Source organism: Eschscholzia californica, unplaced genomic scaffold (genome assembly GCF_041429995.1).
Source record: "Eschscholzia californica isolate CP2 unplaced genomic scaffold, dmEscCali1.0.p SCAF_1, whole genome shotgun sequence".
Classification (NCBI taxonomy): Eukaryota; Viridiplantae; Streptophyta; class Magnoliopsida; order Ranunculales; family Papaveraceae; genus Eschscholzia; species Eschscholzia californica.
This window is the reverse complement of record NW_028238198.1, coordinates 428818-454059: the sequence shown is the minus strand read 5'-3', so window position 1 is coordinate 454059 and position 25242 is coordinate 428818. Positions and strand designations below refer to the sequence as shown.

At 38.9% G+C, this 25242-nt stretch overlaps 7 protein-coding genes across 7 annotated transcripts; 5 read left to right on the top strand and 2 right to left on the bottom strand.

The window, feature by feature from the left end:
• The first annotated feature begins 3740 nt into the window (after positions 1-3740).
• On the top strand, positions 3741-5200 carry LOC147562847 (nuclear transport factor 2B-like). The gene is made up of 2 exons (XM_086673516.1): positions 3741-4112; positions 4874-5200. Exons 1-2 carry the CDS (start codon positions 3816-3818, stop codon positions 4946-4948), a joined length of 372 nt encoding a protein of 123 aa, XP_086529642.1. The 5' UTR covers positions 3741-3815; the 3' UTR covers positions 4949-5200.
• Positions 5201-5298: 98 nt separating this feature from the next.
• On the bottom strand, positions 5299-9493 carry LOC147562846 (CBS domain-containing protein CBSCBSPB5-like). The gene is made up of 14 exons (XM_086673478.1): positions 9026-9493; positions 8195-8363; positions 7952-8084; positions 7695-7865; positions 7493-7571; positions 7279-7392; positions 7118-7184; positions 6923-7028; positions 6760-6818; positions 6431-6543; positions 6210-6346; positions 6023-6108; positions 5826-5915; positions 5299-5741 (listed from the first exon to the last, which is right to left on the bottom strand). The coding sequence occupies exons 1-14, from the start codon at positions 9163-9165 to the stop codon at positions 5562-5564; spliced, it is 1644 nt and encodes a 547-aa protein (XP_086529604.1). The 5' UTR covers positions 9166-9493; the 3' UTR covers positions 5299-5561.
• Positions 9494-10255: 762 nt separating this feature from the next.
• Positions 10256-10584, top strand: LOC147562845 (uncharacterized). The gene has a single exon (XM_086673491.1). The coding sequence runs from the start codon at positions 10351-10353 to the stop codon at positions 10561-10563; it is 213 nt and encodes a 70-aa protein (XP_086529617.1). The 5' UTR covers positions 10256-10350; the 3' UTR covers positions 10564-10584.
• A 1012-nt stretch (positions 10585-11596) lies between these two features.
• LOC147562844 (uncharacterized) lies at positions 11597-11958 on the top strand. Its single transcript, XM_086673501.1, has one exon. The coding sequence runs from the start codon at positions 11636-11638 to the stop codon at positions 11843-11845; it is 210 nt and encodes a 69-aa protein (XP_086529627.1). The 5' UTR covers positions 11597-11635; the 3' UTR covers positions 11846-11958.
• A 2970-nt stretch (positions 11959-14928) lies between these two features.
• On the top strand, positions 14929-16098 carry LOC147562843 (F-box protein At1g20360-like). Its single transcript, XM_086653920.1, has one exon. It carries the CDS (start codon positions 14929-14931, stop codon positions 16096-16098), a length of 1170 nt encoding a protein of 389 aa, XP_086510046.1.
• Positions 16099-18079: 1981 nt separating this feature from the next.
• Positions 18080-18561, top strand: LOC147562842 (uncharacterized). The gene has a single exon (XM_086673451.1). It carries the CDS (start codon positions 18140-18142, stop codon positions 18347-18349), a length of 210 nt encoding a protein of 69 aa, XP_086529577.1. The 5' UTR covers positions 18080-18139; the 3' UTR covers positions 18350-18561.
• LOC147562841 (uncharacterized) lies at positions 18549-19453 on the bottom strand. Its single transcript, XM_086673463.1, has one exon. The coding sequence runs from the start codon at positions 19114-19116 to the stop codon at positions 18667-18669; it is 450 nt and encodes a 149-aa protein (XP_086529589.1). The 5' UTR covers positions 19117-19453; the 3' UTR covers positions 18549-18666.
• Positions 19454-25242: the final 5789 nt, after the last annotated feature.

Sequence of the window (25242 nt, the reverse complement as noted above, 5' to 3'; positions counted from 1 at the left end):
GCATTGGTTGTCGTATGCAAGCTTTGGTGCAAAGTTGAGTAGGGCAGCTATGTTTGGCACGATATATGCAGAGTCCTTGGAGTGGACAGCATGCTTGGTATGAAAGGTACCAAGATGGCAAGTAGAGTCAGGCTGAGAGCTTGTGGTAAGCTAGTCTGAGTAAGCTTGTTGGATTGGCATCCAAGTGTGAAGCTATGTTGATCCAAGTAATACTTGAGTGTTGGAGCAGGGTATGGCGACAAGGTGTCGAAGGATACTCTCTAATGCTTAAGCCGAAGGTAGCATCAAGTGACTTGTGATGTTGTGAGTTCAAGCTACTTACAGAAGACGGGGGTCGAAAGTAAGATAGAGGGACAGTGGACAACATGGGGCAAGTTGGTGCTAGATCAAGTTGTGCTTATGTGGTATGGTGCACGATAGAGTTCGGCACGGTATGGTGTGAGCGCAGTTGAGTTCGAAGAGAATGGACTTCACTTGAGAGTGAACATGGATGTGCTAGCACGGTGGTGTTTGGTATGTCGCATGAGTACTATAGGCCAAGACCAACATCAAAGCTTATGGACATATTATTGTGAAGTCTAGATGCCAGATTCACGAGACCAAGATAGTACTGATGGTAGTTGGAACCGAGTTCAAGCCGTCGGGTAATATGAGGGTCGTTGTATCTGAAGTGGATCGACCCATGTTCGAGTTATGCATTGGAGGCAAGTTGGAACGTAGTTCAAGCCTACAGTGTGCAGCGAGTATGTGGTGATCGAGACCGAGGCAGCTCACGTTTGGGATTTCAGGATGGTGTGTCGTGGTGACAGTAAGCATCGTCCAAGTCTGGGGATAGTTGGGACTGAGTTCATATCGTCAGATACATAGGGAGACGTTGAGTTGTCAGAAGAGGAGCAACAAGCCGTATGGTGCTGCATAAGATGTGTTGGAACTTATGTGGTGGTACGTTCGGATGTGTTCGTTAGGGGACACGAGCCTACCAAGATGCTCGGGTTAAGGAGCATCGCCAATAATTCAATGGCAAGTGTGTGTCTTGATGTAGTCGGAGGACATTCCCAAGAGTATGCCATGAGTGGATGGTTTGGTACCATGTAGTAACTCACGAGGAGAAGCTACCTTACTCGCTATAGTGGACATCGGAGACAACACGATATATTTCCCGAGGAAGGGACGACACGGATGATGCCAGGCGCACGAGGCGCAGCACAGAGGTGCCAGCACAGTGGTGCAAAGGAGGCAAGGGTCGTCGAGAGAAGGGGCGACATTGCATGAGTTCAAGTGGTATACACTCAAGGGTACAAGTAGTGGATGCTTAGGTACTAGAGTGCACTTGATGAGATATGCCAGAGGGCTGAATGAGGGTCTCAATGGACAAGCTACCAAGGAGTCAGAGCGTGGAGTACAGAGGTACGAGGGTCTGATCCAGTGGGGAGGTGTCATTGGAGACGAGTTGCTTCGCGATGGCAACATTGCGAGCACATGGCAAGACGCAGGGGCGTCGAGATGCTAACTCGAGGTGAAGACAGGGGATGTCGAGGTACCGGAGTGGCGAGTTGTGTTGCAGTTTACTGCGATACGCATGGCAAGATGGGTCACGAAAGCAGAGGCGAAGGGTGACCATCGAGATGCCAACTCGAGGTGAAGCCGAGAGGGTGAGGTACCTGAGTTCGAGGAGCGGCGGAGGCTGCGAGGGAGAGGCGAACCAGTGGGGGAGCCGACATTTGAAGCCAGAGGGCAAAACGAGGATGGATGAATGGTGGAGAGGACCATTATCCTAACGCATCAGAGGATGCAATGCAGAAGATTGAGTTAATCCTGCGGGATACCTGCGCGACGAGACTGCGTAGTGGAGAGTCTACCCGACGAGACTGGGTAGTTTGCACGGAGGTGCTATGCCGAGGAGACGAAGGTGCAGTGGTAGCATCGGAGTTAAGGCAGAGGATTGAAGGTGTACTCCGAAGTTTGTCGATGAGGGCATTCGACAGAATTAGTGGGGGAGCCTGTCACGACCATATTCTTGGAGTATGCATATGGTGTGACGTAGTGCTAGGATGGCACGCCTAAGCACATAGGCCAGAGGGCCGAGCACGGGGTCGAGATAGGGCAAGAGTGCCAGCAAGCTTCCTTAGGCCATGCACGGGACATCCGTGGCATTCAAGACTTTGTCAAGGATACGAAGGGTCATTTGGACAAGAGTATGCCTGGTTAAAAGGATTGATGTTTCCTTGTGGAAATAGGCAAAACAAGAAGTTTGCACCTTAGGAGGGGGTGGTCTCCCTTCCTCATATGCATCCTGCATATGTCAAGACCTCGTGGATGGGGCGCTCGTCCATCCTAGCCTTTGGGCACGAAAGTGAGCTTCCTCATGGCGCAACCCATGAGGCCGGCCTAGCATATGTGAGAGAAGCATATTGCATGGGTTCCCTTGTCATAGGAGATGGCTGGGACAGTACCTGGAGATAGGTTACTGCGGGTTCCTTTGGAAGGTGTGTTGCATGTTCTCATGCCATGGCGAGGCGTGCGTCGTGCTAGCATATTCCATAAGGAGGAGTGAGCTATTCAAGGGGCCAAACCTTGATGTGCTATGTTGGGCATTAGGTAGCTTATTAGAGATGGATGCTCCTATGCCCAATGTCCGGATGGTAAGCCGAGATGGAAGGTGCCGGATGCTTGAGACTAGATGGCAAGATCTGCCTATGCGGCTTGGTGTGCTTCGCACATATGTTGGTATCCTTTATAGTGGGCGAGAGTCTATGACTCAAGGAAGCGTTATACGGGACGGCTCGAGCTATGCTCGTAGGTTGGGACACGATGGTGTCATGCCGCATTATTGGTTGGGAACCAAGGTGACTTGATAGTCGAGATGCTCCGAATATGTTCGGGAAGGCTGGCTATGCGTTAGGAGGGAATGCATAGCGCCGCACGGCACGTTAGGATTTGATATTCCGCACTATCGACCCGTGTCTTTGAGCATGATATGCCGGGTCGACCTAACGGGACAATAAGGCCGTGACACTTGGCCCTATGTGTCTAAAGAGAGTGCAACATCGATATTTGTGAAGGCTTTGGACATTATACATATTACGTACTGAGGAGAATAGTAGGATATACATGTAATTATCTTTTGCTCTTTTTGAATTGCACATGTAATTATCTTCAATGACTCTATGCCTCGCCAGAATCCCGGATTGGGTACATGGGCGAACTAGATTTAGAGGAAAAGAGCCTCGACCAAGATACTGACAGGATTTTAACCGGGCAAAGTATCAGCCTTGTATCCTTAAAGTTAAATTAATAAATAGCAATAACATTAGGGTCTGAAAAAGTTGAGCCTCAAATACCTCTAATCATTGACTTTACTCGGTAGAACTCGCCTGCAGGCTCCAGCTATTCCGAGGGAAGCTTCGAAGGAAACGAACTTGTAGATATTGACTAGTCTTTCGCCCTATACCCAAGTCAAATGAACGATTTGGATGTCAGTATTATTGGGACCTTCCACCAGAATTTCCTCTGACTTCGCCCCACTCAGGCATAATCACCATCTTTGGAGGATCGACAAGTATGCTCTCACTCAGAACCCTTCTTAGAAGATTTAGGTCGTGCAACCCTTAGAAGTTTCTTTGCGCGTGTCAGCATTCGTTGGGTCTTAGGGGTTTGATTAGTGAAATTGTTGTTTTCCCATAATTTTCTTTGCTGAATTATATAAGTCGAGAATAGCCTTTCAACTCCATTTCTGTTTCCTCCCTACCCATTATTACTTTGAAGAGAGAAGGTTTAGTCGTTTAGAGAGAGAGAGAGAGAGAAGGAAGAAGAAGATGGATCCAGATGCAGTATCAAAGGCATTCGTTGAGCACTACTACACAACATTCGATGGTAATAGGGGAAACTTGGCTGGATTATACCAAGAAAACTCGATGCTGACCTTTGAAGGAGAGAAGATCCAAGGATCCCAAAACATAGTAGCCAAACTTGCTAATCTTCCATTTCAGCAATGTCAACACGGTATCACCACTGTTGATTGTCAACCTTCTGGTCCTGCTGGTGGTGTCCTTGTCTTTGTTAGCGGCAATCTTACTCTTGCCGGTGAACAACATTCCCTCAAATTCAGTCAGGTATTTTACTTCTCCTCCTCCTCTACTAACCTCCCCTAATATTATTCTTAAAAATAGATTTGGGTCTTTAATTTGTGGATGAATTTACTGTTTTGATTTGTGGTTTGAACTTCTTGATCCATTTGTTAGAGATGTTATCTGTTTGTGTACTTGACTGTTGTTAATATATATGTTGCCTATACATGAAGGAAGAAATAAGTTAGATATTAATGGCCTGTAATCTATCTACTTGTTACATTAATGGTGTTTGTTGGTTTTCAAAATCACATGGATATGTGTACTAAGATTACTCCATTAAGATCTCTCACTCTATCATGTTAGCTCTTCTATGGTTAGAAATTGAAGGGTTTCTTATTAGCCAATTAGTGTCATGTGGAAGGTTGGGATACCTTAGGTTTTCGTAATTAGGTACGCGCAAGAGATTTGATGTATTTTAGAGCATTACTTTGCTGTCAGTTTTTTTCATTTGCTTTGTGGTTGATCTAGCTGAATAGTCATGAAATGGCAAATACCTCTTTCATTTACGAAATAGGCGAGTGTTAATGAATTAGAAAAAGTTGTTGCTTTTTTCTATCGACTATGTTGTGGCCTCGTGTTCTTGACTAGTCGTTTACTCAAGGCATTTTTTACGATTTCGGGAGTGTTGGCTGTTGGTTTCGATCTGATTGTAGTCTTTTCTGTAATGTGTTACTACAAGTTCATTCATTAATGTCATCTTATCTTTCTCTCACTACTACTATGTTATCTCTTTCTTCTGTCAGATGTTCCATTTGATGCCAACTCCTGCCGGAAGCTTCTACGTATTTAACGACATTTTCCGATTGAACTACGCCTGAGAGGATTATATAAGCTTACATGGTTGGTTAATGGAGAAATTTGTTCTCAGACTTTGAATTTAAAGCACCACAGACAAGCTTCAATTTCTTTCTAGTTTGAATCGATGTTTAAGTTCTTTTCTTCTGCTGCTTGTTTGACCATATGATCTTCAAACTATCAAAGATTTCCTACTACTGTACCCTTCAATGTTCAAGTAGGTTTTCAAACAATGTGTGTTTTCTACAGTTTATCTTCAATTATTATTAGACTAAGCAAGTTGATTATTACTTAATATAGTTTCAACATCATAGTCAGACGTAATGCTTTTTCATTTTGTAATGAGAAAATCAATAATGGTGAGAGATTAACATCGGAAAACGACTGTTAGTTTAGTAACAAAAATCGTTTTACAGACACTCATACAATTGATAAAAAATAAACATAACATTAGTTGTTTTTATTATCAATCTCTCTTAAATCACAATTCATCGTTCTTCGTTTTTCTCAGTCACTATCTCTCTCTTCCTCTTTGGGTTGCAGAAAGAAATTAAGAATTATATATTGCTTGAAGCTTCTTCTTTTTCAAGAGCTTGGTCAGAAATTCATGGTAAATTTAGAACATATAGAGTTAGGTCAGAAACTTGATCTCTTCAAGTAAGCCATTACACCAAGACTGGCAATCAAAGCAGTACCTGCAGCCACTGCACTATATGCACTTGCCCATGCGTTGTGCTGTGCAAATTCCATGCTTCCTGCACTAACCTTCGTACTTCCACCCGACGATTCAGAATAATCTAAATGCAACCTTAAGCCCTGTTATTACCATATTAACATTAGAAGATCGTAATTTTTACGAAAAAGAAGAATGTGTAAACACAACCCTAAAGAGTCATGTACCTTTAAACCGACTTGCTTAGCATGATAAACGGCTGTTTCAAGATCATTATTTGATGTAAGTACGACTTTGTCATGTTCATCATCTTCGTACTGTTATATACAATGTCAAAAGAACAGAATATTGGTTGGCGATTTAGACGAAGAACATGGGAAAATGCTACTAACTTGATTCAAATATGGGCAAGAGTTTAGAATACCAGGATTTGTGGGAGGTGGTTAGGATCGATATCTCCTCCAACCCTCTGAAGAATGGAAGTTGTAAGATCGGTCAAACTCCGGGTATCTGAATTCAGAAACAGCAGAAGCAATAGTAGAAATCAAATTACTACCAAGAGCCTTATCTTTAAACTTGAGTTATAGAATATTCTGTAACTGAAATTATACCACATGTGAACCTATGAACCCTTCCTTTCTTATCTTTAAACTTGAAGCCGAAGGCATTTGGAATGTTAGGTGATGGATAAGCAGAATATCTACTATCTGGATCGGTTCCTTCCGAAGTTAATTTCATGGACCCCTCACTGAAATTTGAGTGTCGAAATGTAAGCAAAATGAAGGTCAAAGGCAAGTTAGAATATGTAAAAGAAGGTATATCTAATTACAACCTTCGGGCAGCTTCTTCCTCGTCATCCAAATGTCCCAACGCCATTGTTGAATCCCAAAAGTTTTGCATCATCGAATTCCCTGGTTCATTTCCAACCCCACCGCTATTTTCCACCTACTTGAGGAAAAAAACGTCTCTCAAGGGTATGTTTCACAAGGGATTACAAAGAGTATTTTCTTAGTCGACAAAAGAAGACAATTTAAGGCAAGTGGCAAAAGTGAACTACAACAAGTATATGCTTATCTCAAACTAGTGATAGTTAAGATATGAAACTAAGAGATTCTAGCGATTCAATAGATGCGACCTCATAGTGGTATAGATGCGACTTACCGTTGCTACGGCAGCGTGGGTGACATGAATTACATCAAGAACAGCCAGAACACTTCCATCTACAAATGTCCTTCAATCTTGTCATAAGTCATGGAGATAAATCATAGAACTTGTAAAAGAAAGAGAAGAAAGTCTTCGAAGAGACTACAGAGAGTAAAAGAACCTCGATCGATAACAGGAAGGTGTAAAAATTTTCCATCATGCATCTTTTGTAGAGCTACAACAATCGGTGTGTCTACAGTTGCACCTTCAGGATCCGGGGTCATAACCTAGATAAGATATCCAATATTATTGAATTTGAAGTGGAGGAAGACATTTCTCTTGAGAGTGTAAGCGTAATAGGCATAACAGAACGTACCATCTCAACATGAGTGGACTCTGGAGGAAGATGTTGTCCAATGACTCTCATCAATATATCTCTCGAACTAGAAAGGTTGCGGAAAAGAAATAAATCTACTAATGGATTAACAAAGGAAAACAGACATAGCAATTACAAATCATGTTTGGGGAGGTACTGACGTTAAGATTCCACATGGATTGTTCTCGACTGTTACAATTGCTGAGCTTGATCGAGACTCGAGCATTTTCTTTGTTGCAGTTAAGACCGTGTCAGTCCGAGAGACAGTTACAACCCTGGAAACAGTTCGCAATAAGTCAAAAAACACAGAATTCAATTGTAAAATTACGAGAAGATAGGTGATAAAAATTACTGTCAAAAGTGGATATTACCTACTTTGAATTCTCTGAAAGGACAGTAGACAAAGTGGGTCTAAACATTCGCTCACGAATCGTTTCAAGAAATGTATTAGGACCTGTTTACACAAAGTAACAACAAAAATGTTATCAAGACATTGATTTCGTATTCCTTCATATAATTTAATATGAAGGCAGTAGAATAGGGAAGGGAAAGGAGAAGAAAACCAAACTTCACCAACCAGATGCTGAAGTTCCCCATTGTTTATCGACTCCTTCAACAGCAGCTGCTATGGCTTTACCTCTCTCGGCCACCTTCTCCATACGTGTAATAGCGTCATATAAACACCTTGCTATATCAAGTAGTGCAATGACCTTCCCGTTCTCCACAACAGGAAGATGACGGAATTTTCCTGCAGATGTATAGGAAGTTCAGATTAATGTTAAAAAAAAAAACAAAGAAAAATTCAAATCCACTGTGTCAAGAGATCATCGAAACCTTGAACCATCTTCTGCAATGCTTCCACAGCCGGAGTGTTTGAAAGAACAAAAGCTGGGTTCCTCGTCATTACTTTGGAAACAGGTGTATCTTCGAGATTTAACTCACGAGCAATGACTCTTGTCGCTATGTCCTTTGAAGGATCAAGAAGGATGGAAAAAAGGAGAATATAAGGTCTTGATAGAAATAAGAACTACGTATTTATACTCCAACTAGCATACCACAAAGTAAACCTAGACAAACCTTGTCTGTTAGGATACCACAAAGGAGAGCATTTGTGTCAGTAAGCAACAAAGCATCAACTTTGCGAGCAGCCATCCGATGGCACGCCTCGTAAATGCTTGTGGTTTCAGGTACGGTCATAGCTTTTGAGAGTCGTAATCGCTTTACTGTATGCTCCCCACTTGGTCCTCTGATACCATCATAAGGAAAACAAAGTTTATCTTGTTAACGTCAAACTTATAAACGAGTTATCTGTAAGAGACTCACGATCGACAAAGGGCCGAATAAAATATTTAATAGTTTTTCTACTAATGGATTATTTTCACAAACACATGTCTAATGTAAATCAACAAACAGAAATATTAGAAGAAAATTCATTCAGTCAATTGACCAAAAGGCATTCATATTTCACCAAATTCCACCAGAGTTTCCTCTGGCTTCGCTCCGCTCAGGCATAATTCACCATCTTTCGGGTCCCGGCGGGTATGCTCTCACTGGAACCCTTCTAAGAAGATCTAGGGAAGTTTGTCGTGCAAGGGGATCTAACCAGTCAGCTTCCGCCTTACGGGTTTGATCGCCCCTGGACTCGCACACATGTCAGACTTAGTGGTCTGTGTTTCAAGACAGGCCCAATGGGGATCCTGCTGGAGCGTAGTTGCACGAGACCCGGCCCGAGGCGTGCTTCCAGCCACAACCTCCGGGACTACGGCGTCTCCTCGAAAGCCCAGGCTTGGGTCGGCCCAGCAGTCTGCTGCGTCGGTCCGCACGGGACGGGCTCTTGCCGTATGATCTCGATCATTATATGAATCAATGAAGAGAGTTAAAGAGGAAATTAGGTTAAATTTAGCTTACATGTAACGAGATGAAGCAGAAGATCTACGAGCAGTCTCAACGCCTCCAGTATCCATACTTCTTTTTCTCAGATGAGATGAAGAATTACTACTTGAAGACAAATTGTTTTTACCTGACGAACCCCCTCCTTGAAAATTCATCTTCTTAGAATTTATCAAAACCTAATAGATTCGTAAATGCGATCAAGATGCCGGCCGGAATTCCTCTGGAAATTAGTAGTTTTTTTTTTTGGCTAAGAGAAACCGACCGGCGACTCCATTTTTTGAGGTCTAAGATAAGAGAAGAAATTTTAGATAAAAGAGATTTTTAATTCTTGATTTCTATATTATTACAAATTTTCATCTCCGTCCGAATCTTCCGATTAGCAACGATTTTGAGCTTCAATATTACAGGACTGGTCGTTTTTCTTTTGAGGTGATGAATGGTGCCACATAAGCGCCACGTAACATATGTCAAGTGGGTCCATATAACTATATATATATATATATATCCTAGTTGGATGTTATAACCAACCGCCAAAAATATGATTCGGTGGAAGGGGTGATGTTTGTATGGATTATCGTAACACTCTGATAAATATGTATGTAGGTACGTGTGTGTGTGTATATATATATAGTCTATGTGACTGTATATGTAAATTTATGTATGTATATACAGTCTACCTGATGTTGTTTTGTTTGTTCAATTTAGCGAGATTTCGAAATGTTGTTGATTGGTGTTAATATTAACCTTCATGTTTTCACAGCTTAAACATCTAAAAAATAAAATTACAAAAATGTAAGAGAGGTTAAATAGTGGAGATGACAATTTCTCCACGGTCCACGGATATGCATTAACTTGAGAAATTCGAAGAAATTTTGATTGATATTGATTACTCTGATAGACTAACTAGACAAGTTAACACTTTAATGTAAAACTAATTTACTTTTAGATTCTTCTCAATGTATAGTTTCTTGTTATACAAGAAACCCTCTCCTTGAAGGCAGGCATTCAAATAAGATTACAAAACCTTGTTTGTGGTTTTAGAGGCACGTTTGAAAAGGAGATTTGCCAATGGGACGGCAGGAAAAATGAATCTATAGGTTACTTGATTCCATAAACTAACTTCCTCATTCCCCCCCCATCTTCCCACAAACACACACACACACTCTACCATCTCTTTTTCCCTCTCTAGTCTTCCTCCATCACTCCCCTTCTGCCTCCCCACACTATAAAATCATCACTCCAATACTCATTTCAAGTACTCCAATACATCTCTTTATATACATACAAATTCTATTTTATTTTTAGCAAAATAAGTTTAATTTCACTTAGAGGAGAAGAAAATGGCAGATTGGGGCCCAATATTCGTATCGTTGTTGTTGTTCATCTTGTTATCGCCAGGAGTGTTGTTTCAGTTACCGGGTCGGAACCGATTCATTGAGTTTGGTAACTTTCACACAAGTGGAGCATCTGTTGTGATTCACTCCCTTATATATTTTGGTCTCGTTTGCATCTTTTTGTTGGCCGTTAAGGTTCACCTTTATATGGGTGCTTAGTCTACCTTATAACATTCAAAATTAGAGGAAAACTGATATATCCCCCGTTAGATTAATTACTTTCTTTGGGGTTTTACGATTACGAGTACGCGTTTATTTGTAATGTTTTCTTGTTCTAAAGCTTTAATCTTGTTCAACATTTTAATAATAAGTTATATTCCATTTTATAAGAGTTTGCTTTTGAACTTTGATCCAATTATTATCTTTCTCTTTTTCTTTTCTTTGTTTTTGTTGTGCTAAGTTAGTTTAGCATTCCATGTCTCAATCATTGTCACATAAAAGTTTTCAGGGGCGGTAACTCAGACAAATTTTGTACAAAGCTATCTATCGTCGTTGAACCAACTGAGCTACCTTCTAAAATCAAGTGCATATCTTGTTATTCTATTTATTTTTTGTGTGGTCTCACATCTTAAGTCGAATTCGAGTAACAAGACTCTAGTTGGAGTCAGCCCATTGAGCAAGATAATAATTTTATTAACCTCTTTTGATGTTGTTGGTAACCAGTATATGCCCACACTCTTTATTTATTGAGACGAACCGAAAGTGAAAAAATAGAAATCAGTTGGAACGTGTCTTCAACGACCACGATCTTTGACCACCAAATAGTGAGATGTTGATCCTATGGTCCAGGCCGTCGGGATATGTTTATCGTTTTCTAAACCACGTGAGGAATATTACAGGCGCATCTTTAATTGGAATATGGGACTATCGGTCCCTCTGCCACTATAGACCTCAAAAGTAACATTCCCTCGAATCTATGATCTATTGGCCATTGAATTTGAATATATTCCCACCATGACCATTGGAATATGGGTCTCCGTAAATTCAAAAAAGTGAATTCAGACAAGATCAAAAAAAAATATACAAACTTGGGAGCAGAAATTTTGTAGTATAGGATGGATACCAAATGTGGGGTTCAGTCTTCTACACCAAATCTTGTAATTTACTACTCCTTCTTAGTTTCTTGATTTCTGAACAAGTTGGGTTTGTTTTCTAAACCTTTTTATTTGGTGAGAAAGTGAGTCAAGGAAGAAGTAAGAAAAGCTAAGAGAGGTTTTTCAGATCGGAAAAAATGGCAGATTGGGCGCCGGTATTGATAGGGGTAGTGCTGTTTATACTACTATCGCCGGGATTGTTGTTTCAGATACCAGGACACAGTCGACATATGGAGTTTGGAGGATTTAAGACAAATGGGAAAGCTATTTTCATTCACACCATTATCTTCTTTGCTCTTTTCACCATTTTCACTTTGGCTCTTCATGTTCATGTCTATGCTGGATAATTTTTATCCACATTTTGAGTTTGTAGTCTGTTGCTTTAGTTATTTCTTGTTTTTTGGATTAGTTGAATGAATCAGAGTTCTAAAATCTTGAAAGGAATATGAGTTTGGTAATATGAGAAGTGGGTTTGGTTTACTTTTTATCAATATATAATGAGATTTGATTGTGGGTTTTGTTTGTTGCTTTATGGAAGATTGTATTATAGAAACATCACTAGACAAAATGGAAGTAGAAGAAAATTGTTTGATTGCAGAATGGTGAGTTTCATTCATTCAATTAGTGTTCTTCAAAGTTCGCAGACGGAAATTTTATCTATGATAAGAGTAAATTTTTAGATCTCAATAGAAACATGGGCCAGTTAGAGAAGTTCCATAGGGCTTTTTTCTCGTTGTCATACTCTAACGAATCTCGTTGTATAAATCTGACTCGTCTGACTCAAATGAACCCAAAATAATTTGAATATATCATTCCCACTAGTTGCTCATCACCACCTATTGTCAAATTTCAAATCAGACGTCAAAAACAAACATCATCCTCGTAAGAATTCGCGTAGAAATCAAATTTAGAGTGTTATGATGATGCTAGGAATATGAGGGGAAGAGAAAGAAAATATAATAGAGGTGGATTGTTTTGGTACTTTTAAGTAAGAAAGTGAAGTAGAGGAGAGGAAATAACAAGGTGGGTAAAATTATAATTACAAAAGACCCCGGGCTTTGGGACATAAAAAAAATAATTTTGGGGCACAAAGACTTGGTTAACCAAGATTGACATAGGGGCATATTTATTTTTTCACCAAAAAATTTACCTGATTGAAATTTGACCCCTAATCTGAATCTCTTTCTCTCTTTTCACTAACTATCACTTGTGATTTATACTAGGAAAAAAAAAGTGGGTGATTTGGGGAAATAAAATTTTTTTCAGGAGAATAAAATGGGAAGGGTGAAAAACTAAAAATATTTCCCCAAATACACCCTCCCTTTAAGTTGTCGACCGCTCGTGGAAATTTCTCCTCTCTCCCTCTCTTCTCTTTCTTATCTCTCTCTCTCTCTCTCCCTTTCCCTATCTCCTTTCTCTATTCTCGACGAAGGAAATGATCCCCTTCACCGGATTTCTAGTTTCCAGACGAGACCAATCTGGTTTCGTCTGGAAACCAGATGACCAGACAAGACATGGTTTCATCTGGAAACCAGTGCTCCGGCGATGGGGATCCTCCCCTTCGTCGTAGATGGAGAGAGAAGAGAGATAAGAAATAGAAAAGAGAGAGAGAGTGAGCAGATGGGAGGAAGAAGTGCCGCCAGAGATGGTGATAGTGTTGCAAGAATTTGTGATGGAGGTCTTCGGAGTTAATGGTAGTAATGGGAAACGAAGAAAGATTTAAGTGTTTGGAGAAAACAATTTTTTTTTTCTATCCAAATCGTTGTACCTTTGCCAATCACCCACCCAAACAAAATAGAACCAAACCAAACTAGTCAATGATGAATACATGTTTTAAATATGTACATTGACTTAAATACTTTTTAGTATTTATCAAGCCAAAACATTAGGGGTGTGCAAAAATAGACCGAACCAGTCAAACTAAACCGATCCCAACCGGTCTAGTCGATTTTCAAACCAAACCAAATAACAAGTAGTTTGGTACGGTTATAGATTTCCAAAAATCAACTGGTTTGGTTCGGTAAGTGGGTGTAATTTTTAGGAACCATTAAAACCAAACCGAAATAGTCAAGTTCAATTAATATATATAATTATATATTGATATAATTTTTTCTGAAATATATTTCATATCTCTATAATTTCATACAAATACATATCTGTAATCAAGTTCTTGTCAGAAACAGAAATACCTACTACCCATACAAAACAACAACACTACTACAATATAATATTTTTTGCGAATTGTTCAGCGTGTGCCTCAAACCCTTAACTTCTAGGTAGAAGATTATACCTCTTACCACTCCAACCAAGGGTTGTTGACAACTACAATATAATGTTACTATTTAGTATTAGATTAAAACAATATAATATTTCGATCTGTGGCCTGCACATATCTTTAATGCTTCAAATGTTTTTCGACGTATTATGTTAGTTTGATTGTTTCTCCATATTTTTAAAAAGTGTTGTCTTGATTTTAAGTAACTCGATTCACCAATTTTCATGGAGATCAAATTGTTTTTATAGATAATTTGATATTTAATAGTATCCAAACCGCTTATGATGGGTTGGTTAGTAACCAAACCAAATCCATAAGCGGTTCGGTGACCATTTGAAAGATCACTAACCAAATCATGATTGGTTTGGTAACGGATGACATCAAAATACGGAATACCGAACCAGCAAACACCCTAACATAATTAATTTACTTTCATCTTGTGAATACAGCAAAGAATTGGAATTTTAACACAAAATAGAATCCCGGGCACAATTGGAATCAATTGAGAAGCCAAAACGTAAGAAATTTAGGGCACAAATCAATTAGGTCGACTTAGCCCTTTACTGTCCCTCCTCTCTGTGTCGTTAAGCCGTCGTCTTCACACCCACCAGTACCATCTTTCTACTCCGGTAATCACCGAGAAACGTTCAACGGCACAATGGTTTTGAAACGCAACAAAACTAGTAACCCAAGTAGGAGGAGGAACGTCAGAAGCCGATCAAGTAAGTATTTATGACTCTCTCTCTCTATATACATATATTTAGGGTTTTTGTATTCCAAGTGATTTAGTGAATATTATATACCCAATTGGGCATTGTTTTTGTTTTCTTGATCGATCAGTTAATAGAGTAGTAGTAGGATGACTCTCTCTCTCTCTCTCTCTCTCTCTCTCTGTATATATATATATTATATACCCCATTGGACATTGGTAAGCTCCACCCAATGTGATGTTAACGTCGTCATCATAAATCCCATGGTACACGCACACTCCGAGAATGCTCGAAAGCACTTTACTCGTAAAATGGGGACGTAATCAACCACAACTGCGTTAGCCAGGTGGGATCAACGGCGCGCCAGTAGGGCGTGGTGGGAATCTAGTTTTCATGTGTTTCACGGTGGAAATCTAGTTTTCAGGTATTTCATTGTAAAAAATATATGTGTGCAGATTACTGTAGTACGCGGGCAACAGTGGTCGTGGTGGACAAACTTAACGACGACCTTCTTGGTGAAATTCTGATACGACTGCCTTTAAAAACTGTAGTTGGACTCAAAGTTATCAACAAAAGATGGTATTCTTTCATCTCTGATCCTCACTTTTTATATAAACTTACTAGTCTTCATACCAATCCAGATATTTCTACTTTCTTTTCACATTGTTCAACTAGTGGAAGTATCCTTCGAAGATCTTTCCATCACTCTTCACCCAATCTCTTTAGTGAAACTACCGTCTCTCTCGGCTTGCCTAAATCGTTTGCAAGATCTAATAGGGATTCACTCGTCTTAGTTAGTTGTCATGGTCTTCTTGTGGTTTATCTTCAAAACTACAGCGACGTTTGCATTTTCAACCCTTTAACGAAGAAAAATAAATTTATTCCGACTCCTCCTATGAAACGAGGGGGATGTCGTAGGTTCGGATTAGTCTTTAGACCAACTTCTTCCTCCCCATATTACCATAACCACTACAATGTAGTTTGCTTGGATGGAGGAATGGAGAGCATTGGTTTCAAGGTTTTTAATCCCGAGAAAGAGTGTTGGATAGATTCAAACGAGACTACGAGGATAAACTATAGTAGTAATGGCTTGGAGAAGCACTCGATAAATTCATATTCTAATCCTGTTTGCTTTCGAGGGATTATACTCTGGTTATCTGATAATGGAGTTATTATTGCGTTCAATGCGGATAAAGATGAGAGCAAGATAATTCAAATACCATCGAGTGTATCTGAAATAGAGGTAACCCAAGCAACATCATGGAGTAGGTATCTACATATGTATAGGCTTCTTTGGCTTGGAGTTGTTGAAGATGAAGTTAATCTTGTATTTTGTACCCCACAAAATGAAGTGTTCATTTGGGTACTTGAAGATTTTGATGAAAACAACAAATGGAAGCTCAAGAGAAAGGATGTGATCAAAAGAGAAATAAATCATCCCATAAGTTACATGAAACCCGTTTTCTTTGATGGTGAGAGATTAGTTGTAGGCCACCCCATGAGATCTATAAGTTATTGGCAAGAACACAATATCCAAACTGGTATTTCAAGAACTTTATGTACTTCAGCTGGAGGACTAGGTTTTCATTATGTAAGCAGTCTAATTGAGGTTTGAAGGAGCAAACAATGCAACTAAAGCTTGATCTGAAAACCTTCTAGTATGTCTAACGTAGTTATTCTTGGTTATAAAATTATACGATTTTAGTTTTGGTTAGTAAAAAATGATCCATCGATCCTTTTTCTCTCTTTTCTGTGGCATTTTGCTGAATACATCTCAAAATTGGAGTTTCTCCCTTTCCTTGCTTCGAGAAGGAGAATGGAGAGTAACGATGCATTCGGTTGGGTTGGACACTCAAGTGAGTCCTAAGGTTTTCACTGTCGTAATTATCTCTATTACAAGACTTAGGAGAGTTGAAGAAACAGAAGACCTACAAATTACTCGACCACAGGCATACTGAGCAAGAAATAAAAGAAAGATATGAATTAGATGAATACGAATAGCGTCGGTTGTTGTCTATCCCATACGTCATAGCATCGGAAAAAGAAAATGTGAATGCGATAGGGCCAACAATCATCGGTCCATGTCATAATATTATAATTTGGTATGTGGTTTAGGCGGTTGCATCTTCTCCTATGTCTATAAGGTTTTGGGTTTGTATCTTGCTGAAAATATGTTATTCGACGCAAAAGTTTCAACTTTTCAAATGTTCTTCGTTTTCGGTTAAAATTGATGTTTTATAATGAAACTAATTTCTAAGAAGACCTCTTGATTTCTGTTGTTCTTTCTATCAATTATAACCCTTTTACATTTAAAGAATTCAAATGCAAATAGAAATGATAAACTGAACGACAAATCAAAATATTAGAAGATACATTATTAAATAAATTTACAAATTGGATAAAAGTTCGCTGAGAAATCAAATTAGAGTGTTACAATGACGATAGGAATACGAGAAAAAGAAAAACAAGACATTATAAAAGTGAAGTAATTTTCGTTCTTTCAAGTCCAAAAAAAAAGAAGTTTCACTAATGAAATAAGTCGTATCCCTAATTAGACACTAGAGGGAAGGGTAATCCCAATTCCCTTGTGTTTAAAAGTAAGGTTATTTTTCGATTAGCCGCCAAAAGTGTGACCAGATTCCCGCCTGGCCTCTTAAAGTGTGAAAAATACCCGAGATGGCTCTCGTTTGTGTTTTTGGATGCATTAATTAAGAAGACAGAGTTTAATTTTCAACATTGCCCTTTTGTCTTTTTCCTATCTTATTTTGAGTGTAGTCTCTAAAAATAATCTCTCGTCATTCTATCTTAATGGTATGCTACTATCGTTGTTGTTCTGACGACGAATTTTTATTTCTCGTACCCATCTTTTCTTTTTATATTGTATTTGTTTTTTTTTTCTCTCATGTCTATCTTTTTTTTTTGGAAATTGACTACGATATACGATAGTCGTTACAATGACATTGATACATCAAAAATGTGATAAGCACGATAACCGTCAAATTTTTAACAAGAACATGTCTAAACCCCAACTAAACTATGAGCTAAAGACTAAAGCCTAAAGGCCAACTAACTATAGCCTATAATCCAACTACATTATTTTAATAACCCAAATTCAATAAACACGGATTTCACTTCTTCTGGGGATCTTCATGACTTTTTGGAGTTTATGTCCACACTTCGAACCATTTGGGCAACGAAGTGTTGACTATCCATCTTTTTGTCTACTTTACAAACAACATTTACTATTTTTTTTTTAAGATAACGTTTACTTAAAATTTAAAAATTAATAGACCACAATAATTTGACAAATAAAATGGTAATAGTAAAAACAAAAAAAAATCAAAATTTATTATTAAATAAACTTACAAAAATTAAACAAAAACTCAATCAAAGTTATTAAGGCGGTAGGAATAACGTTAACGAAGCACGTTATTTGTTTTTGTCTTTTAAGCAGCTTAGCTGTCACTTACCGATATTGACCCACGTCATCTTCAAAAAAAGAAAAGTTAAAAACAGGAGAGTGGGATTCCGATGCACCGCCCACTCCATTTCTTTACTTCTTTCTCACTCTCTCTCTCTCTCTACTCTCTACTCTTTCTCTCTCTAAAGTTCTTACTTTAAGAGCATAATACTCTCTCTCTCAACAAGTATTAAGAATGGCGGACTGGGGACCGGTGGTGATAGCGGTGGTGCTATTTGTTCTGTTGACGCCGGGACTGTTGTTTCAGCTTCCTGGTAGGCACAAAGTGGTGGAGTTTGGTAACATGCAGACAAGTGGTGTCTCTATCCTCGTCCACACCATCATCTACTTTGGACTCATCACCATTTTCCTTGTCGCCGTTGGTGTTCACATCTCCACAGGATAATAACTCTCTCTCTCTCTCTCTAGGTCTTTCTCTCTCTAGATTTGCTATTTGTGATGATTTCTTCTTATATGGGGTAGTAGTAAGTAGTTTATTTGTGTAATTTTTCATTTTGGGTATTCAGAGTTTGAGATTGTTGGGTAAACAAATTACTTTATTTATGAAGTTTCAATTTTTGATTAATGAATTGATCAACAAGATATGAATCAAACCAAGTAAGTTCCTGTCTCTATTAATTAACCCAGCAAGAAGATCACACGATACTACTATATTACTATGACCAAATCAATCCAAAAAAAAACCCTAAATGAAAAAACAAACTAAAAGGGTATTACAGGAAAGATTCCAAATATTGAATGACGAAAACCCTCGCCCGGAATCTCCTTCCGTGGAGGTGGTGGTGGAGAAAGGACGGGACAAATAATAGCTCGTCCTAAACTAGAGATATTCGAAACAATTCCAACTAAATAAAGAACCATAATGAATCCAAGTACCCAAGGCATCAATATTAATCCGATGACAAAAGTCACTGATCCACATAACATCAAAGCTAAAGATATTCCTAAAAGTAATGAAGCAAATCCCCCCGGTGAAACTTGGCTTAGAGTCGTTGTTCGCCGCCGCCGGAAAGTTGAAGAAACGGTGCTACCGGTGGATGAAGAAGGATAAACTGAAAGAGGAGGAAGATGAGGTGATCTAATTATACTCATAATAAGAGCACAAAGTTCATTCAAAACCCTAGAATTTTCATCTTCTTCTCTCATCATCATTTCTGCTCAATTAAACTCAAATTTCTTAATTTTAATAGAGATACCCACAACCAGGAAAACTAAAAAGAATGGATTTTGATGATCTAATAAGTGTGGGGAAGAGTTAAATCCACTTCTAAACTGATGAGGTCAAAACAGAGTAGAATAACAAGGAATTGATAGGTAGTAGAGTCGTAGTAGAGAGAGAGAGAGAGAGAGAAAGTGGGGGGAGCTTTATAAGTGAGATGAAGGGAATTGTTTTGAGTTCCTTTGAGAAGATAATGAAGAGAGAGAAAGTATTGGGGTGGTGATGATGATATGATCAAACAAAATGGCAGGAAAGATAAATTTTTAGGATAAGATGTTTTTTTTTAAAGAGAACAATAGAACTGTATATTGCCACGTTTTATGCCAGGTTAGCAACTTAATTGAGTACAGATCAGATGAGAGCCACCCCTTTTTTCAGGTTAACAGATGAAAAAGAATATCTGAATCCAACGGCCGGTAACTGTTGACTAATAAAGTGTAAATTTAATTATAGTTGACCAAGTTAAAGAGAGTCTTACACCCACCGACAGCCTGGCCGGATGTGATGTGATATTCTGCTTCACGGTTAAGTCCCGAAAATGACACTATGTCTTGCACCAGTCCTGGTTTCGGTTGGCTGAAGTGTCGGGCCACATTCTAGCAGTGGTGTGGCTGAGATTTTGGGGGTCCGGTGCGAACTTTTAACTGGGGCCCTTCATCTATGACGTTAGAACCGAGAAATATTTACATGCAATATATTGGAGAAATAGCTAAAATTAACTGAAATTATCATAACTAAAATGCATTATGTAAAAGTGTTAATGCATGAAAGATTACATAATACTAGTAAGAATATTTAAATAATATTTGATGTAAGTAAATAAGTCCAAGAGCACAATTTAACTGAATATTTTAAAAATGCAATTATATGAATTAAAGAAGTATTCTTATAGCAAATAAGTATGATTTGGAGAACGCAATTCAACACGTAAACCCTATACTTTTTGCATAAGAAATAATTAGGATGACAAAAAAAAAATGCACATTTAGAGAAGAAGACATACAATCCTATTGTATTTTAGTATGTGAGAGGGGGGGAGGAAAGAGAGATAAAACAATAGTATAGAGAGAAAAGAAATGAAAAACATAAAAATAAAATTAAATGAAAATATAAGAATAGAGAACGAAATAAGAGAGACCTTTAGAGTAGTTTTGAAAAATATCCTATAAAACGGGTGCCCTTAGGTGTCATATACTCATATGATATAAAACTTTGAAAAATATGATTTTAGTTTGTACAGTTGAGGACCCGAACATTCTTTGTTTTATACTTAAACAACTTTAACATTATTAGTATGGGGCCCTTAGATGGAGAGGGTCCCTGTGCGACCGCACCGGTCGCACCCCCTCTCCCACGCCCCTGCAATCTAGAGAGAAATTCTCTCCGTAGATCTGCCATGTCAGCCGCTAGGATTCAGTCGGGACTGACGCCAGGAATAGAAATTCTCTCGTAGATCCTGACCCGCCATGTCAGCCGCTAGGATTCAGTCGGGACTGACGCCAGGAATAGTACCACGGTCACCCGAGAGAAAGCTATGTATTTATGTATTGTTCTTTTTTTAACGCAAACATAACATCAATTCATTTGAGTTACTATCTATAACAGTGATGTTATGATATGAAAGAGCCTATACGAATACAAGAAGGCCACTAATCCTAGTGCTTGTAGCAAGTTTGTTAACTTTATTCTTTTACTTCCCATTTACATACGAAAATAAAGATAAGTTCACAAACGAGGTAGCTTGATGTTCGATCTACATCAGAGTTTGTTTCGCTGGCTAACGAATGCTATTTAACTCCCCATTCAAAAGGTTGCAGACATTTGTCGAGTCTCCCTCCAAAAGTATATTTTTAATCTTAAAAGTAACGGTTGAGTGAGATTTTAGGGTAGCTAATGCATTTGGCACGCGAAAGAGTGAGGCTCAGTTTGCATTGTTTCATCCAGGCAGATGACTGTGGAGAGACCCCTCTCACAACTATGCTTGTCCTCACCGCTCGCACATCATCTAATGCTTGTTCTTTGATACTTGAATGAAAGATTTCCAGCTAAAACCCCTGATGTGGGACTATAACTCAATAAACGAGTTAGCTATGTTGTATTATTAGCTACTCGATAAAGAGTTTCAGATTCCTCCAACTTTTTTTTGGACTTAAGTGAGGTGTGACATAGTAAAATAATGGTGTGATATACTTTACTATCCAGTTTCGTCTCCTCGTGATCAATTGTTGTTCAATGCCACAATACTATAAAAACCTTGTAGTAAAAGAAACATATTCTCTTTCTAGACATATGAAGTAGTGGTTCAGACAAGACCACACTAGGTCAACACAGTTTTCTATGGCATGCTAGACATGCCACAAGTATGTTCCCGTGTGACTAAGCTACAGATCCTGCCTCTAACGTATGATCAGAACTTGGACTAGTGGAGAAAGCAAGAGTCGTGACCGAACGACAAACCCAACCTGCTTTTTGGAAATTCATAATAGGGGTCGCGAGCTTATAAGAAGTCCAACCCTCATCTAATTCAAACAAGTCGACAAGGTCACTCTTGAACTAGATCTTTTAAGTACAATGTTAAAATTAACGGGGCACGAGGGGGACAATATTAGGGGTGAGCAACGGTCGGCCGAACCGACCAGACCGAACTCGGCCGAACCAGACCGAATGATTTTTAGGCCGAACCGAATAGTATTCGGCTCGGCTGAAAAACCGATCAACCGATCAAAATTCGGTTTGGCTTCGGCTTGGGATTTTAAAAACCGCCAAAACCGAACCGACCAAACTACATATATTTATTATATATATATATATTGTATAAAATAATACTAAAAACAAGAATTTAAAAGTTAGAAACTAAATAGTAAATAAGGATTGGAAATTAACAAATGAATATTCTACGGATGGAAACCTTTAATAGAATAAAGAGTTCCATTGAATTACAAGTTTCTATTTGTTTTGCCCTTTAGTGAAAAGGTTAAAATCTAACCTAATTTAATATAGTTTTCAACTATTCTTCTTGCCGCCTCCTGTAAGGTGTGAAGTCTTAACATCAAAGCTCCCAATCTCCCATCAAACTAATACACCACTGTTCAAGTTTTATATACTTGTTTGACCTTTGTGCATGGAATTTATCTTTTTAAGTTAGGCCGCGGCTTTGGGGAATAAAGAAAATTCTCCGGGGAATAAATTCTCGAGGGAATCCAGATTTTTTTGAAAATTCTCCGGGGAATAAATTTTTGTGGGGAATACATTTTTTTGAAAGTTCTCCTCCATCTCATCTGTTCTCTCTGCCACTTCATCTTCTCGACACCTCATCATCTTCTCCGGCGAAAGTCGCCGGCCGGCCAATTTTCCGGCCGACGACCTTCAAAACATAAAAAAAAAAAATTTATTAATTAATTTTCTCTCTCCTCTCTCTCTCTCTAATTTTTTGTTTCTTTTCTCTCTCTCTAGAACTGTTCTAGAGAGAGAGAAGGTATAGCAATCCCTCCACCACCAAAAGCCATTAAATGACTGAAATAGGTATTAGCAGAATGACTCTCAGAAGGACTACCAATATAAACCATCTCTGATGAATCATATTTACTAAGAACAGAAACAAGATTATTAGGATTAAATATTCTATCATCATCACCCATAACAAACCATCTAACATTTGGTAATCCAAGACGAAAACATTAAGTAACAATCCCTGAGATCCGAAGACCTGATGGATGACCAAGAGTATTAGTATTTCTAAACCTAGAAATGTCTTCTGATACCATGATCTCTGGTAATGATTTATCTTCGTCTACTTTCTCTTCTAACCAAACATGACCTCGCATGTCATTTGGTCGCCACCATAACCTAACAAATTCTTTCCGTTTCTCCCATAGTTGAGATGAACCAGCGATTCCAAAAACAATGTGTTTCAAAGAGAGGTCTTCCTGTGTGATTGTTGTGGTGACGTTAGTATTGATTTTAGAGAGAGAATCAGGATTAGATGAGAGAGAAGAAGAAGTAGAAGAGAGATGTTTATGATGATGATTCCAGGGGAGAGAATTAGGGCTTTTTTCCCAGTGCTTAAATCGATTCCAACAATTAGTAGTTGTTCCAGAGAAAACAAGCGATAACCAAGCGGTTGTGGATATGAGAAGTGCTAGTACGGCAACGACAGCGGTTCCGGTTCGGCTATGACGCCATGGACGATTTCGAGACCCATTCAGGGTAGATGATTTTTTATGAGTACTATTAGGGGTTGTGTTAATAATGTCATCAGGAATCATATTTTTCATCCCTACAAACGATCATTTCCTTCCACCACCACCACCAGCGCACCACTTAGCCGCCGTAAATGGTAGCGGGAAATGGAGAAGGAAGAAAACCAAATAAGAATGATAGAGAGAGAGAAAACTATAAGAGAGAGAGAGAGAGATTGATTAGTAAAGGTTTAGGTTACTTTTGAATCGAGTTGAGTTAGGGAAGAAGAAGAAAGATGAGTTAGAGAGAGAGAGGAAGATTTGTTTGTGCCTGAAAAAGTTAGAGAGAGAGAGGAAGATTTGTTTGTGCCTGAAAAAGTTAAAGAGAGAGAGGAGAGAGAAAAAAAAAGTTTTTTTTTTTTTTTTATGTTAGAAGGTCGCCGGCCGGAAAATTGGTCGGCCGGCGACTTTCGCCGGAGAAGATGATGAGGTGTCGAGAAGATGAAGTGGCAGAGAGAGATGATGAGATGGAGGAGCCTTTTTTATAGCATCTTCTAAAATTAGAAGCCCCTTAGCAATAAAAAGAAACATAAAAAGTCAATCTTATTTTACTAGTTTTAAGAAAAGTCTTTATTCCCCGGAGAATTTTCTTTATTCCCCAAAGTCGCGGCCTTAAGTTATTTATGTGTCTATGACGGTTACAAGACAATTGAACTTAGATATATGGTTGTTGAAAGATTTTAGTTATTTTGTGCCTAATACATTATCTCTTTACGTTTTGATTGGAATTACATTGTTAAAACATTATCATTTTCAATAATTTCATTTTTCTCACGTTTATTTGGTTTATTGTGTTCGGGCGGACCGACCAACCGAAGTCAATCGAACCGGGCCGAACGAAGTCGGCTGACAATTTGATCGGCTCGGCTTCGGCCGGTGATCTAGCCAAACCGCCATTGATTGGTTCGGCCGGACTCTAAATGATCGGCAACCGACCGCTGCTCACCCCTAGACAATATATAAGAACATTTGTAGTTCGTAGTGGAGTGCGGCCAGACAAATTGGTGGCCAAAATCTTCGCACGCCACAACTTGTTGTAGCCCATTCTCCTGACCCGTAAATATATTAGTTGGGCCAAGTTACCCTCGCTCTAAACCACCAATACAAAATGACTTTACCTACACTATATATGTGGTAGCTAAGTTTACCTATATAACACTGCACTTTAAATTTGTGTAGAATTTTGTAAGAGATCTCAAATCCTATATATTAAAACAACTCAGTCGGTTATATGAGGTATAAGTCAGACCACCCGTTTTTGTTGTAAATTTGATAAAGATTACATCAGATAGGTGATATAAAATCCTTTTCGTGTAAATCGAGTCAAACCAGAGTATTAATGTCAACAACTAAATCAGTTAAAATCTCCCTAAAATATCTCCAAATACCCTATGATTTCTCTCCTATCATCTATTTGTTCTCTCCCTTCTGTAACTTCTAAGTACCTTATCTTTGTCTTCTTTTAGATAAAATATGGTTTACCAGCGTAGCCAAGAGGATCTGTCGCGTCCGTATGACACGGCCGTAACTAGTAACTTTGTATAAAATTAGGGCATATTCCGTTGGGGTTACAAGGATAATGGCCCTAGTAGAGAAGATAATAAAAGGAGGTTCACTGATTGAAAGAACCTTCTCCAAAGTTGATGTTATTCCCACCAATATATCACAACAAAGTGAGGGTCCAACCTGACCCACCCAACCAATCCTCCTGCATATGTGACTTTTGGAACAGATGAATAGCTGCTGCTGCCCCAGTTCTTTACCAGGATGGGGCCATAGGGGTATCAAGCGAATAGGGATCATGGACTTGGCCAATTACTC

Bases quoted from the DNA above. Each gene is read 5' to 3' on its own strand.
- LOC147562847 (XM_086673516.1), top strand. From the start codon at position 3,816: ATGGATCCAGATGCAGTATCAAAGGCATTCGTTGAGCACTACTACACA. The intron at 4,113-4,873 runs GTATTTTACTTC...TTCTTCTGTCAG, and splicing joins ATTCCCTCAAATTCAGTCAG to ATGTTCCATTTGATGCCAAC.
- LOC147562845 (XM_086673491.1), top strand. From the start codon at position 10,351: ATGGCAGATTGGGGCCCAATATTCGTATCGTTGTTGTTGTTCATCTTG.
- LOC147562846 (XM_086673478.1), bottom strand. From the start codon at position 9,165: ATGAATTTTCAAGGAGGGGGTTCGTCAGGTAAAAACAATTTGTCTTCA. The intron at 7,866-7,951 runs GTTTCGATGATC...ATACATCTGCAG, and splicing joins ATTGCAGAAGATGGTTCAAG to GAAAATTCCGTCATCTTCCT. The intron at 5,916-6,022 runs GTATTCTAAACT...TGTATATAACAG, and splicing joins ACCACCTCCCACAAATCCTG to TACGAAGATGATGAACATGA.
- LOC147562843 (XM_086653920.1), top strand. From the start codon at position 14,929: ATGTGTGCAGATTACTGTAGTACGCGGGCAACAGTGGTCGTGGTGGAC.
- LOC147562844 (XM_086673501.1), top strand. From the start codon at position 11,636: ATGGCAGATTGGGCGCCGGTATTGATAGGGGTAGTGCTGTTTATACTA.
- LOC147562842 (XM_086673451.1), top strand. From the start codon at position 18,140: ATGGCGGACTGGGGACCGGTGGTGATAGCGGTGGTGCTATTTGTTCTG.
- LOC147562841 (XM_086673463.1), bottom strand. From the start codon at position 19,116: ATGATGATGAGAGAAGAAGATGAAAATTCTAGGGTTTTGAATGAACTT.